Source organism: Pelophylax lessonae (assembly GCF_965119305.1).
Source record: "Pelophylax lessonae genome assembly, chromosome: 2".
NCBI lineage: Eukaryota > Metazoa > Chordata > Amphibia > Anura > Ranidae > Pelophylax > Pelophylax lessonae.
Genome location: NC_138769.1, coordinates 696425931 through 696441689, shown reverse-complemented (window position 1 = coordinate 696441689; position 15759 = coordinate 696425931). Strand labels below are relative to the sequence as shown.

The 15759-nt window shown below is 43.1% G+C and overlaps 1 protein-coding gene across 1 annotated transcript in view; it reads right to left on the bottom strand.

Moving 5' to 3' along the window:
- The window catches only part of ME3 (malic enzyme 3), a 306056-nt gene that overhangs the window by 12339 nt on the left and 277958 nt on the right, over window positions 1-15759 (bottom strand). The window contains exons 11-12 of the mRNA XM_082248513.1: window positions 7212-7354; window positions 2586-2759 (exon numbers count right to left, since the gene is read on the bottom strand). Coding sequence (XP_082104639.1) covers window positions 2586-2759; window positions 7212-7354 — 317 coding nt within the window. The remainder of the gene's footprint in view (window positions 1-2585; window positions 2760-7211; window positions 7355-15759) is intronic.

Sequence of the window (15759 nt, the reverse complement as noted above, 5' to 3'; positions counted from 1 at the left end):
TGTGAGATGAAGACAAGGACAAAGCGTAGGCCTCCCCCCACAGTATGGATGGTGTAAACTGTGTCTGAGCAGAGGCCAGTTCCATATCCCACTGGAGACTCTTCTGCCTCAGCCAGCCCCAACCGAGCTGTCCCAGCTCCCCCCAACCTCCCCCTGCTGGCCAAGTCGGGAACTCTGATTCAGCCGGTAAGTAGAGAGTATCTGGAGCAGGGCTTCAGCTTGTAATGGGGGTCAGGAGGAGTATTGGGAGAGTGGGAGGGGGTAAGGGAAAGTGGGAGGGGGACGAGTCGATGCACCACGGGCCTCTGGTTTGTATTTGCCCCTTGGGCTGCAAGTTGCCAGTCTGCCCCTGGTTCCACCTATCAGTGCTGCCTATCAGTGCTGATTATAAAAGCCCATCAGTGCGGCCTATCAGTGCCCATCAGTTCCACCTATCAATGCCGCCTATCAGTGTCCATTAATGCTGCCTATCAGTGCCCATCAGTGATGCGTATAAGTGCCCATCAGTTCCACCTATCATTGCCCCCTGCCCATTAGTGCTGCCTATAATTGCCCATCATTTCCACCTTTCAGTGCTGGTCTATCAATACCCATCAGTGCAGCCTCATCAGCACACATTATTGAAGGAGAAAAATCACTTATTTGCAAAACTTTAAAACGGAAACTAAGAAATGTATTATTAAATACATTAAAATTGAATTAAAATTCAATTGAATTGAATTAAAATTGTTGGTCTTTTTTTCGTTTGTTTAGCAAAAAATAAAAACCCAGCAGTGATAAATACCACCAAAAGAAAGTTCTATTTGTGTGAAAAAAATGATATAAATATTATATGGGTACAGTTCTGCATGAAAGCGCTGAAAGCTGAAAATTGGCCTGGGCAGGAAGGGGGTAAAAGTGCTCAGTAAGCAAGTGGTTAATAAAGACCTATTGAAAGTGAAAAAATTAAGCAAAATACAACTGGAGAGTAAAGCCTCGTACACACGCACCGATTGTTGGCCGACCGATCGGCCGTCTTTTGTCCAGTGCTGTTGTGTTGGTTGAAATGTGCTCTAGACTGCACATGAATTTTGTCGGCCAACAACAACCAACTGCAGAAGTGATGCCATGTTCTGGTCTACATTTGTCGTGTGTTTTTTCTTCACTGAGCATGCCCAGTCTTGATCATCACATTTTTGTCGGCCGAAATCTGTACTGACTGACGAACAATCGTCCGTTCTGCTGACGGCCAACAAAAATTTTACAGCCTGCACACCGGATTTTGTTCGGCCGAAAAGTCGCAGTCGGTTGTCGGAAGCATCATACTAACAAGCCGACAATTGGCCGATCGGACGCTGGCCGAAAATTTACGGCCAACAATCGCTGCATGTGTACGGGCCTTAAGTTGTTCATCTTGCAGATGACTATGACTGCTTCAATGGTTCAGAGCCCATCTGCTGTGGATAATGGGACAAAAAGGTTCATATAATAAAGACAAATAGGCTGTTCATGTTGCAAGAGAATTACCCCCAGAACCTAGCGAATGTCCATTTATCCAATCATGTAAAAGCAAAGAAACGCAGTTTCTTTTCATTTTCCTGGCATGTGATTGGGTATTCTTTGCAAAATGGAATTTCCCCATGTTCACCAAGCTCTGGGGCAACTTCCCTTGTGAAATAAACTGCCTATTTGTCTTTAGTAAATACAATGTAAATAGTACAATGTATCAGCTATGGCACTCTTCTAGTTTGCTTAGCAATGTAAGGAACATAAATCCCAAAATGGGCAGAGAAAGGGAAATAAAAACTTGTGGAATAGAATAGAGAAAAAAAAAAAAAAAGAGAACAAACACTCCAGCCAAAGACTTGCCCCAACCATCTCCTGATTATCACTTTGCTTGCCAGGGTTTCTCCTCTGCTATGCTTACTACTTAAGGCTCCAATCACACCTGGGTTTTTTTGAGTGTTTTTCAGCTCCAAAAACGCAAAAAAAAAAAAACGTTCCAAAACGCCCAACAAGTAAAACCCCATTCATTTAAAATGGTCCCTGTTCACATCTGAGCGTTTTACAAAACGCCTGTAGCTGAAAAAAGTACATGAGCTTCTTTTTGGGCCGATTATCATTGTTTTTGATAGATGTCAATGCCTGCCTCCAAAAACGCCTGAAAATCGCGGTAAAAATCGTGGTAAAAACATGTTAACACGCTACGCTCAAGTGTGAATGCAGCCTAAGGCTACGTTCACATCTTGGCATTGCTATTTACAGGTGTTTTTTAGGCGTTTTTATGGGCGTTTTTTCAGGCGTTTTACAGGCGTTTTTGTGCAGGCGTTTTTAGGTTGACTAGTAACCAATGGAAAAAAATAAAAACGCCTGTAATCTGCCCAAAAAGAAGCTCATGTACTTTTTTGAGCGTTGGGCGTTTTGCTTAAAACGTCAAAACGCTCAGATGTGAACAGAGTTCATTGAAATGAATAGGATTTGTCTTGTTGGGCATTTTTTGAGCTGATCCTAGAGCAGAAAAACTCCCCAAAAATGCCCCAAAACAGTGAACTTAGCCTTAATTTTTTATAGATTTAGCATTCACGTCAAAGTACAAAACCACCTACCTCCGCCGTCGTGAGAAAAATGTCTTCTGTGATATGTCGGACGCCACAAGCGATGACTCCCAGAGCCACCCCTGGGAACACATAAGAATTGTTGCCCTGACCCGGGTAGAAAGTCTGACCATTTGGTAGGGTCACTTTAGAGAATGGACTTCCGCTGGCAAAGATCCCTCGACCCTGGAGAAGAGAAGCCATGATTGTATCAGAGCAATCACTCAGAATCACCGTCCACTCAAAGTACGGCCACGGAGTTCATGCTCCCCAAGCTGTACCACACACTATATATTGCTGGATCAGGAAAGAAGGTAAGTATCTATTACAGGACAATTGTGAAAAGGTAGAGTTGTCCTTAAGATGATAATGAGTTATATATATATATATATATATATATATATATATATATATATACACATACATACATACATATATATATATATATATATATATATACATACACACACACACACACATACAGACATTTATATATATATATATATATATATATATATATATATATATATATATATACACACACACATACACATACACAGTGCATCCAGAAAGTATTTACAGCGCTTCACTTTTTCCACATTTTGTTATATTATAGCCTTATTCCAAAATGGATTAAATTATTTTCTTCAAAATTCTACAAACAATACCCCATAATGAAAACGTGAAATAAGTTTGTTTAAAATCATTGCAAATTTGTTAAAAATAAAAAAAACGAAAAAACCCCACCCCCCCAAAAAAATAAATAAATAAAATCACATGTACACAAGTATTCACAGTCTTTGCCATGACACTCAAAATTGAACATCCTGTTTCTACTGATCATCGTTGAGAGGTTTCTACAACTTGATTGAAGTCAGTTGATTGGACACGATTTGAAATAGCACACACCTGTCTATATACGTTCCAACAGTTAACAGTGCATTTCAGAGCACAAACCAAGCCATGAAGTTCAAGGAATTTTCTTTCGACCTGTGAGACAGGATTGTATTGAGGCACAGATCTGGGGAAGGGTACAGAAAAATTTCTGCAGCATTGAAGGTTCCAATGAGCACAGTGGCCTCCATCATCCATAAATGGAAGAAGTTTGGAAACACCAGGACTCTTCCTAGAGCGGGCCCCCCAGGCCAAACTGAGCGATCGGAGGAGAAGGGCCTTAGTCAGGGAGGTGACCAAGAACCCAATGGCCACTCTGACAGAGCTCCAGCGTTCTCTCTGTGGAGAGAGTTGAACCTTCCCGAAGAACAACCATCTCTGCAGCACTCCCTTAATCAGGCCTGTATAGTAGAGTGGCCTGACAGAAGCCACTCTTCAGTAAAAAGGCACATGACAGCCCACCTGGAATTTGCCAAAAGGCACCTGAACTCTCAGACCATGCGAAACAAAATTCTCTGGTCTGATGAAACAAAAATTGAACTATTTGGCCTGAATAGCAAGTGTCATGTCTGGAGGAAACCAGGCATCGCTCATCCCCTGGCCAATACTGTCCCTAAAGTGAAGCATGGTGGTGGCTGTGGGGATGTTTTTTTAGCGGCAGGAACTGGGAGACTAGTCAGGATTGAGGGAAAGATGAATGCAGCAATGTACAGAGACATCATCATTGATGAAAACCTGCTCCAGAGCGCTCTGGATCTCAAACTGGGGTGAAAGATCTTCAACAGGACAATGACCCCAAGCACACAGCCAAGATAACAAAGGAATGGCTACAGGACAAATCTGTGAATGTCCTTGAGTGGCCCAGCCAGAGCTGCGTTTTGAATCGTATTGAACATCTCTGAAGAGATCTGAAAAAATGGATTTTTGTAAGATCTTACCGTAAAATCCTTTTCTCTTAAGCTCACTGACAGACGTAGTCCTCCTTGATTAATATCAACTCGGGTTATACTGCCCTCTACAGGAGTAGGACTAGACAGGAAAGAAAACGTTCTGGCCACACCCTAGGGGCAGTCCCAGAGGATATATCCTCTCACTTCCTGCTACAGCAAATCAGTTATGTCACAAAGCAGTGTTTAGAGAATTTAACCCAACCCAACTCAGAAAACAGAGGGACGGGTACTACGTCTGTCAATGAGCTTAAGAGAAAAGGATTTTACGGTAAGATCTTACAAAAATCCATTTTTCTCTGTCGCTCATTGACAGACGTAGTCTTCCTTGATTAATATCAACTCGAGACGTCCCAAAGCAGTGCCACAAATGAGGGGTGGGATAATGGAAATCAAAATCTAATCTAGAAGGCCCAACCGGTGCCAACTAGAAGTTTTAAAGGCTCATCAATCAAAGGATGAGACTCAACTGAAATTCCAACGGAAAAAAACCCTCGAGGTAGACCACCGGTCTCCTCAAATTGCGGCCTGCAAAACCTTGCGGCCAAATGAGGCATCCGCCGATGCCATCACACAGGAACACTGGAGAAAAAAAGCTGTTAAAAAAAAGTATTTCTAAAAAAAAATCCTGCCAGGACCGAAGATCCTAGCAAGGAATCTAGGTCCTTACTCCTAACTAGACAGAAAAAAACTGATTTGCTGTAGCAGGAAGTGAGAGGATATACCCTCTGGGACTGCCCCTAGGGTGTGGCCAGAACGTTTTCTTTCCTGTCTAGTCCTACTCCTGTAGAGGGCAGTATAACCCGAGTTGATATTAATCAAGGAGGACTACATCTGTCAATGAGCGACAAATAAATGTCTGTGCACCAATGCTACCCATCCACCCCGATGGAGCTTGAGAGGTCCTGCAAAGAAGAATGGGAGAAACTGCCAAAAAATAGGTGTGCCAAGCTTATAGCATCATACTCAAAAAGACCGGATGCAGAAATTGGTGCCAAAAGTGCTTTAACAAAGTATTGAGCAAAAACTGTGAATACTTAGGTAATAGGATTTTTTTTGTTTTTTATTTGTAATAACTTTGCAAAGTTTTCAAACAAACTTCTTTCACATTATTTTTATGGGGTATTGTTTGTAGAATTTTCAGGAAAATAATGAATTTAAACAAATTTGGAATAAGGCTGTAACATGACAAAATGTGGAAAAAGTGAAGCACTGTGAAAACTCTCCAGATGCACTAATATATATATATATATATATATATATATATATATATATATATATATATATATATATATATATATACATACATACACACACAGTATCTCACAAAAGTGAGTACACCCCTCGCATTTTTGTAAACAGCCATTAATGTCTAAACAACTGGCAACAAAAGTGAGTACCAATGTCCAAATTGGGCCCAACTAGCCATTTTCCCTCCCCAATGTCATGTGACTCTTTAGTGTTAGAAGGTCTTCGGTGTGAATGGGGAGCAGGTGTGTTAAATTTGCTGTTATTGCTCTCACACTCTCATACTGGTCACTGGAAGATCAACATGGCACCGCATGGCAAAGAACTCTCTGAGGATCTGAAAAAAAGAATTGCTGCAGTCTGAGGTCCAGAGCACTCTGGAGAAGGTTTTTGTCCAGGATATCCCTGTACTTGGCCGCATTCATCTTTCCCTCGATTGCAACCAGCCGTCCTGTCCCTGCAGCTGAAAAACACCCCCACAGCATGATGCTGCCACCACCATGCTTCACTGTTGGGACTGTATTGAACAGGTGATGAGCAGTGCCTGGTTTTCTCCACACATACCGCTTAGAATTAAGGCCAAAAAGATCTATTTTGGTCTCATCAGACCAGGGAATCTTATTTCTCACCATCTTGGAGTCCTTCAGGTGTTTTTTAGCAAACTCCATGCGGGCTTTCATGTGTCTTACACTGAGGAGAGGCTTCCGTTGGGCCACTCTGCCATAAAGCCCCGACTGGTGGAGGGCTGCAGTGATGGTTGACTTTCTACAACTTTCTACCATCTCCTGACTGCATCTCTGGAGCTCAGCCACAGTGATCTTTGGGTTCTTCTTTACCTCTCTCACCAAGGCTCTTCTCCCCCGATAGCTCAGTTTGGCCGGACGGCCAGCTCTAGGAAGGGTTCTGGTCGTCCCAAACGTCTTCCATTTGAGGATTATGGAGGCCACTGTGCTCTTAGGAACCTTAAGTGCAGCAGAAATCTTTTTGTAACCTTGGCCAGATCTGTGCCTTGCCACAATTCTGTCTCTGAGCTCTTCAGGCAGTTCCTTTGACCTCATGATTCTCATTTGCTCTGACATGCATTGTGATCTGGAAGGTCTTATATAGACAGGTGTGTGGCTTTCCTAATCAAGTCCAATCAGTATAATCAAACACAGCTGGACTCAAATGAAGGTGTAGAACCATCTCAAGGATGATCAGAAGAAATGGAAAGCACCTGAGTTAAATATATAAGTGTCCCAGCAAAGGGTCTGAATACTTAGGACCATGTGATATTTCAGTTTTTCTTTTTTAATAAATCTGCAACAATGTCAACAATTCTGTGTTTTTCTGTCAGTATGGGGTGCTATGTGTACATTCATGAGGAAGAAGAATGAACTTAAATGATTTTAGCAAATGGCTGCAATATAACAATGAGTGAAAAAAAACTTACTCTACAGACCCTGATGGCTAATCATGTGACATGCTTGAGGACCACAAGGGTGAAATCTCCATATAATGTGGCCATCATGGATGTGTATCTCAGACAGCATGGTGGCAGATACTATACCTCCGTCAGATGGTAGCACTGCTCTGCCGTGCACTCTGCCTTGCTGGTTGGGTTACTTAGTGCAAATATTATTGGTCTTTTATTAAAAGCAGCCATATTCTTCAATATCTTTTCTGTAAACGCTCCCCCGATAGCGGCAACTCCTAAAAGAATTAAAAACACGTGGTAATGTTAAAAAAAATAAATAGCCAACCAGAACTAGTATTTCCTCTTCTGTAAACAATGTCACGCAAAATAAACTGTGGTGTGTTAAAATGCAGGCCCTGGCTAGATTAAACAAAAAAGTGGCAACCACCCCAACCTAGAACTGGCCTTTGCAGCAAGGTCCACATAGAAGGGAAATGCACATCACAAACAGACAAAGGATTTCCCAGCACACTTACCGATCAGCCTGCAAAGTAACCAAATTGGCCCAGATTATGTTAAAGACAGAAGGTTTTGTTTGCACACATTTGCAAATATATGCGTAAGCCACAGTTGCCCCGCCAAGAGACCTCTGTATATACTATGGTCCTAACTGTTTGCGCCTTCCTGTGTGTGTGTGTTTTTTTTTATTTTAACACCTGTATGTGTGTTGTTAAATGGCTCTAAATTGTGGGCTATATCTGCACTATAACCACTGATGCAGATCTGCATGGCTCTAACCTTTTTATTTAAATGCATGGCAGTTTTGTACATTTTCTTTCATGATTATGATCAAGACTTAAAATACATCGTTAATCATTAAATAATAATATATTGTGCATTCATAGCGGTCTTGTCCTATACTGTGCCTCTGTATGGAGGTGGCCATATTGGTAGAGACAGGGCTCTGCCTCCTCATGTCAGATCCTCCAGCAAGGAGAACAGAGATCAGCACAGTTGTGAAATCATCAAATCTCCTGAGACTAGCAGTCGGAGGCAGCAGTGCCTTAGATCTCACACTGCAGATATACAACTATGAGGCTGTAGGCACAAGAGTGCCTAGGCACATTCACAACCCCCTGGATTTTAAGGAGAAATTATAAACAAAAGGTAAACTTTTCGATAAATACTACTTACCATTTCTGAATGTCTCATAAAACATAGCAAATATTTTTTTGTCCAGGTTCATTTTAACCGCTTCCATACAGTGCAGTTAGACCCCCTTCCTGCCCAGACCAATTTTCAGCTTTTAGCACTCTCACACTTTGAATGACAATTGCTCAGTCATGCTACACTGTAACCAAACAAAATTTTTATCATTTTTTTCACACAAATAGAGCTTTCTTTTGGTGGTATTTGATCACAACTGGGGTTTTTTTTTTCCGTGATATAAGCAAAAAAAGAGCAAAAATTTTGCAAAAAAAACACTTTTTTTTAGTTTCTATTATAAAATTTTATTATTGAGTCTAGAAGCTATGGTACCAATTACTGAAAATTGATCACACCAGATGTACTGATGGCCTATCTCCTTTCTTGAGGCCCTGAAATGTCAGGACAGTACAAATACCCCCCAAATGACCCTTTTTTGTAAAGTAGACAGTCCAAGGTATTTAGTAAGAGGCATGGTGAGTTTTTTGAAGTTATAATTTTTTCCCACAATTCTTGGGAAAATGAAGAAAACATTTTTTTTTCTTTTTTTTCCCAAAACGTTGTCAATTTATAAGCTATTTCTAACACATAGCATGTACACAGCAAAAATGACACCCCAAAATTCATTCTGCTACTCCTTCTGAGTATGGTGATACCACATGTGTGAGACTTTTACACAGCCTGGCCACAAAAAGAGACTCCACGTCCAAGTAGCACCATAAGGCGTTTTAGGAGCATAAATACACATAAAACTTTCTTACTACCTATCACACTTTTCAAGGCCCTAGAGCACCAATACAATGGAAAAGTCCACAAAATGACCCCATTTTGGAAAGCAAACACTCCAACATATATTCTATGAGGCATTATGGGTCCTTTGAACATGTCATTTTTTTCCACAAATTTTTGGAAAATGTGGGAAAAAAATAAAAACTTTTTTTTTTTACACAAAGTTGTAAATTTATAGAATATTCCTAACACATAGCATGTACATAGCAAAAATGACACCCCAAAATACATTCTGCCACTCCTCCTGAGTATGGCAATACCACATGTGTGAGACTTTTTCACAGCCTAGCCATATAGAGGGGCCTAAACATCAAAGGAGCATCATCATGCATCCTAGCCACTTGCCTAGGCCTTTTTTTGACATTTGGTGTTTACAAGCTAAAATCAGTTGTTTTTGCTAGAAAACTACTTAGAACCCCAAAACATTATATATTTTTTTTTATCAGAGACCCTAGAGAATAAAATGGAGATTATTGCAATATTTTTTATCACACCGTATTTGCGCAGCGGTCTTCCAAACGCAATTTTTTGAGAAAAAAATCACTTTTTTTAATTAAAAAATAAGAAAACAGTAAAGTTAGCCCAATTGTTTTCCATAATGTGAAAGATAATGTTACGCCGAGTAAATAGATACCCAACATGTCATGCTTCAAAATTGCGCACGCTCACAGAATGGTGACAAACTTTGGTACTTAAAAATCCCCATAGGCGACATTTTAAAAATTTCTACAGGTTGCTATCTTAGAGTTACAGAGGAGGTCTAGGGCTCAAATTATTGCTCTTGCTCTAACGATCGCGACGATACCTCACATGTGTAGTTTGAACACTGTTTACATATATAGTTACATAGTTACATAGTTAGTAAGGTTGAAAAAAGACATCAGTCCATCCAGTTCAACCTATGCATCCAGTTCAACCTATGAATGCGTGTGTGTGTTTGCTTTTAATCGTACATTGTATACCCCTGTATGTTGTGGTCTTTAAGGTGTCCATCTACTAGTTTTTTGAAACTATCGATGCTCCCTGCTGATACGACTGCTTGTGGAAGAGAATTCCACATCCTTACTGCTCTTACAGTGAAGAACCCCTTACGCACTTTAAGGTTAAACCGCCTTTCCTCTAGTTTTAGTGAGTGGCCACGTGTCTTATTGTACCTCCTTTCTCTAAATAGTTTGTTCCTTATGCTCGGGTCACCAGTACAGTATTTGTACATTGATATCATATCCCCCCTCAATCGTCTTTTCTCCAGAGAGAAAAGGTTCAGTGCTTGTAGTCTTTCCTCATAGCTGATGTCCTCCATTCCCCTAATTATTTTTGTTGCCCTTCTCTGGACTTTCTCCAGTTCCAGCACATCCTTCCTGAGGACCGGTGCCCAGAACTGGACAGCATACTCCAGATGTGGCCGGACCAGAGTCTTGTAGAGTGGGAGAATAATCTCTTTATTTCTGGAGTGAATCCCCTTTTTTATACATCCCAGTATTCTGTTGGCTTTGCTTGCGGCGGCTTGGCATTGCATGCCACTGCCAAGCTTGTTGTCTACCAGTACCCCCAAGTCCTTTTCCATCCTAGACTCACCCAGAGGTTCCCCCCCTAGTGAGTAGCTTGCTTTCTGGTTTCTGGCACCCAGGTGCATTACTTTACATTTATCAACATTAAATCTCATCTGCCATGTAGTTGCCCACCCCGTTATTTTGTTCAGGTCTGCTTGCAAGGTTTCCACATCCTGCATAGAAGATATTGGCATGCCTAATTTAGTATCATCTGCAAATACTGAGATTGTACTAGATATCCCCTCCTCTAGATCATTTATGAATAAATTAAACAGGATTGGTCCCAGGACAGAACCCTGGGGGACCCCACTTTCCACACCCGCCCAATCCGAGTACTCCCCATTAATCACCACCCTCTGTACTCTCCCCTGGAGCCAGTTCTCTATCCAGGTACTCACCTTATGGTCCATACCTACCTTCCTTAGTTTGTACAGTAATCGTTTGTGGGGAACAGTGTCAAAGGCCTTTGCAAAGTCCAGATACACCACATCCACAGGCTTACCTTTATCTAGGTGGCTGCTCACTTCATCGTAGAAGGTTAATAGATTGGTTTGGCAAGAACGATTTTTCATGAATCCATGCTGATTACTACTTATAATACCAGTTTCATTACTAAAGTCTTGTATGTGGTCCCTTAACATCCCCTCCAAAATTTTGCAGACTACTGATGTTAGGCTGACCGGCCTATAGTTACCCGGGATATATCTCGGCCCCTTCTTAAATATTGGTACCACGTTGGCTTTTTTCCAATCAGCTGGCACCATACCCGTCTGTAAACTATCCTTAAAGATCAAGAATAATGGTCTGGCAATCACCTGGCTGAGCTCATTAAGAACCCTCGGGTGCAAGCCATCCGGTCCCGGGGATTTATTTATGTTAAGTTTCTCTAGTTTAGCTCTAAGTCTATCTTCTGTTAACCATGGCGGCACTTTCTGAGGTGTATTATTGGCCTTACAAGCTGGGTTCGTGTAGCCCCCCGATTCTTTTGTGAAGACTGAAGAGAAGAAATTATTTAACACTTCCGCCTTTTCTCTGTCCTCAGTGGCCATATTTCCCTTATCATCTTTTACGGGGCCAATGTGTTCTGGCCTCGCTTTCTTACTGTTTATATACTTAAAGAACTTCTTAGGGTTCTTTTTACTCTCCTCCGCTATATGTCTCTCGTGTTCTATTTTAGCCGCCCTGATTTCGTCTTTACATTTCTTATATCGTCTTTATATGTGGGCGGGGTTTCCGTATGCGTTCGCTTCTGCGCGCGAGCTCGCGGGGACAGGGCGCTTTAATTTTTTTTTTTTTTTTTTACTATTTATTTTATTTATTATTTTTTATTTTTACACAGTTTTTTTTAAAAAAAAAAAAATGATCATTTTTATTTCCATTACAAGAAATGTAAACATTACTTGTAATAGAAAAAGACACGACAGGACTAGGGTTGAGCGAACACCTAGATGTCCGTGTTCGACGGGTTCGGCCGAACTTTAAAAAAAAGTCCGGGTCCGTGTCCCGGACTTTTACCGAACTTTTCCCGGACACCGAACCCCATTGAAGTCAATGGGGACCCGAACTTTAAGGCACTAAAATGGCTCTAAAACACCAAAGGAAAGGGCTAGAGTGCTGCAAATGGCAGCAAAACGTAATTAAGAGCATGGCAAGTGCTCTGCAAACAAATGTGGATAGGGAAATAACTTAAAACAACAAAAAAAAAACAGAAAAATAAAACAATGTTCTTCTTCATCTCTGAAGGACGAGGCCCATATGGAGTAGGAGGGAGGTTGAGGTGGTGGTGGATGTGGCGGTGACATAGGCGTGCGCACAGGGTGTGCTGGGTGTGCCTGGGCACACCCTAATCACCTAGGGCACATAGCATTGCCAGTGAGGAGATGGGAAAGATCTCCCTGGGACCTGCTCTGCTCTATTTCTCCTTGCCTACAGGTACATGGCCCCGATACATTACTCTCCCTGCTGGCAAACACATGCATGTGTATTTCAACTTTGGGGTGCACACCTTAATGCAATAGGCTGCGCACACCTATGGGCGGTGTAGGTGGAAGCGGCGGTGGAGGAGGACCAGGGCCGGATTAACAGCATCATGGGCTTGGTGCTGAGGATTTTGAAGGGCCTTAAGGGCCGTGCCTTGCCATGCACCCAGAGGAGGAAGGGTGCAGCCATGCATGCCTAATTCAACATGGGATGCTGTCTCTGAAGCCCATAAACACATCCATGCATCGCCAACTGTCCCTCCTTGTCCGGCCTTCACGCTGTGTGGGGAGGTTCTGAGGGTGCTGCCTGGGGAAGCGAGCATAGAAGCCAGACTTCTGTGTTTACAAGTGACAGAAGAGCGGTAACAGTGAATATGGCCAACCCGGGGCCTATATAAAAGGTAGGGGCCTGGAGCTGCAGCTCCAATAGCCCCTACATTAATCTGGCCCTGAGGAGGAGGACGAGGTAGCCAACACTGCTTCTTTTCAAAAATTTTAAATGAGGGTACACCCCAAAAGAGTGAGAAAGAGCAAAAATGGAACAATGGGTGGGTAAGGTCGGTATCCATTGCTATTCTGCATAAGGTACGGAAAAGTCCCGTGGGATCCATGCCTGGTTCATTTTAATGAACGTGAGCTTGTCCACATTGTCTCTGGACAGGCGGCTGCGCTTGTCTGTTATAACGCCCCCAGCCGTGCTAAATACCCGTTCAGATAATACACTGGCTGCAGGGCACGCCAGCACCTCCAAGGCGTAAAGGGCAAGCTCAAGCCATGTGCCCAATTTGGAGACCCAGAAGTTGAAGGGGGCAGACCCGTCATTCACTACATGTAGGCGTGTGCACACATACTGCTCCACCATGTTGGTAAAATGCTGCCTCCTGCTAAGACGTTCCATCTGAGCTGCTGGTGCTGCTGTTTGTTGTGGCGTGCTGACAAAGCTTTTCCACATTTCGGCCATGCTAACCCTGCCTTCTGAGGTGCTGGCGGTGCCCTGGTTGCGTTGGCGACCTCCTCCTCCTCCTCCTCTGCCTTGTGCTTCCACTGTGGCCCCGCTGTCAGATGGGAATGCCAGCAGCATGGCGTCTACCAGCGTGCGCTTGTACTCGCGCATCTTGCGATCGCGCTCCAGTGAGTGAATTAAGGACGGTACGTTGTCCTTGTAACGGGGATCCAGCAGCGTGGCCACCCAGTAATCAGCACAAGTTAGAATGTGGGCAACTCGGCGGTCGTTGTGGAGACACTGCAGCATGTAATCGCTCATGTGTGCCAGGCTGCCCAGAGGCAACGAAAGGCTGTCCTCTGTGGGAGGTGTATCGTCCGTGTCCTCTGTATCCCCCCAGCCACGCACCAGTGATGGCCATGAGCTGGCCTGGGTGCCACCCTGCTGTGAACATGGTTCCATCTCCTCCTCCAGCTCCTCCTCCTCCTCATCCTCCAGAACTGTGCCCCTGCTGGACAATTGCGTCCCTGGCGTTTGCGTGTGCAGGAACCCACCCTCGGAGCCCCTTGCGAATGACTGCCCTGAAAGCCTTGGAAATGTTACCTCTTCATCCTCCTCCTCCTCCTCATCCTGTGCCACATCCTCTTCCATCATCGCCCGAATTGTTTTTTCAAGGAGGCATAGAAGTGGGATAGTTAAGCTGAGAACGGCGTCATTGCCACTGGCCATGTTGGTGGAGTACTCAAAACAGCGCAACAAGGCACACAGGTCTCGCATGGAGGCCCAGTTAAATTAAATAGCGGAATAGAAAATATGATCCAAAAAAAGTGTATGTATATCACACGTACACAACCACACTGGGCCCCAATTACTATTGTTTGTACCCCTAAAAGGCTAGATGAGGAGTAGGGGGAGTATGGAACAGGCAGCACCCTCAAACCTTCAGAAGTATGAGATGAACCCCAACAACTTGGAAAGGTGGATCTCTCTCACACGTACCGACACAGACTATCCCGCAATTCAATTGATCCTCAAAGGTTTTTATTGAATAGCGGAATAGGAAATATGATCAAAAAAAGTGTATGTATCTCGCACGTACACAACCACACTAGGCCCCAATTACTATTGTTTGTACCCCTAAAAGGCTAGATGAGGAGTAGGGGGGGTATGGAACAGGCAGCACCCTCAAACCTTCAGAAGTATGAGATGAACCCCAACAACTTGGAAAGGTGGATCTCTCTCACACGTACCGACACAGACTATCCCCCAATTTAACTGATCCCCAAAGGTTTTTGATTAAATAGCGGAATAGAAAATATGATCCAAAAAAAGTGTATGTATATCACACGTACACAACCACACTAGGCCCCAATTACTATTGTTTGTACCCCTAAAAGGCTAGATGAGGAGTAGGGGGGGTATGGAACAGGCAGCACCCTCAAACCTTCAGAAGTATGAGATGAACCCCAACAACTTGGAAAGGTGGATCTCTCTCACACGTACCGACACAGACTATCCCCCAATTTAACTGATCCCCAAAGGTTTTTGATTAAATAGCGGAATAGAAAATATGATCCCAAAAAAGTGTATGTATATCACACGTACACAACCACACTGGGCCCCAATTACTATTGTTTGTACCCCTAAAAGGCTAGATGAGGAGTAGGGGGAGTATGGAACAGGCAGCACCCTCAAACCTTCAGAAGTATGAGATGAACCCCAACAACTTGGAAAGGTGGATCTCTCTCACACGTACCAACACAGACTATCCCCCAATTTAACTGATCCCCAAAGGTTTTTGATTAAATAGCGGAATAGAAAATATGATCCAAAAAAAGTGTATGTATATCACACGTACACAACCACACTAGGCCCCAATTACTATTGTTTGTACCCCTAAAAGGCTAGATGAGGAGTAGGGGGAGTATGGAACAGGCAGCACCCTCAAACCTTCAGAAGTATGAGATGAACCCCAACAACTTGGAAAGGTGGATCTCTCTCACACGTACCGACACAGACTATCCCGCAATTCAATTGATCCTCAAAGGTTTTTATTGAATAGCGGAATAGGAAATATGATCAAAAAAAGTGTATGTATCTCGCACGTACACAACCACACTAGGCCCCAATTACTATTGTTTGTACCCCTAAAAGGCTAGATGAGGAGTAGGGGGGGTATGGAACAGGCAGCACCCTCAAACCTTCAGAAGTATGAGATGAACCCCAACAACTTG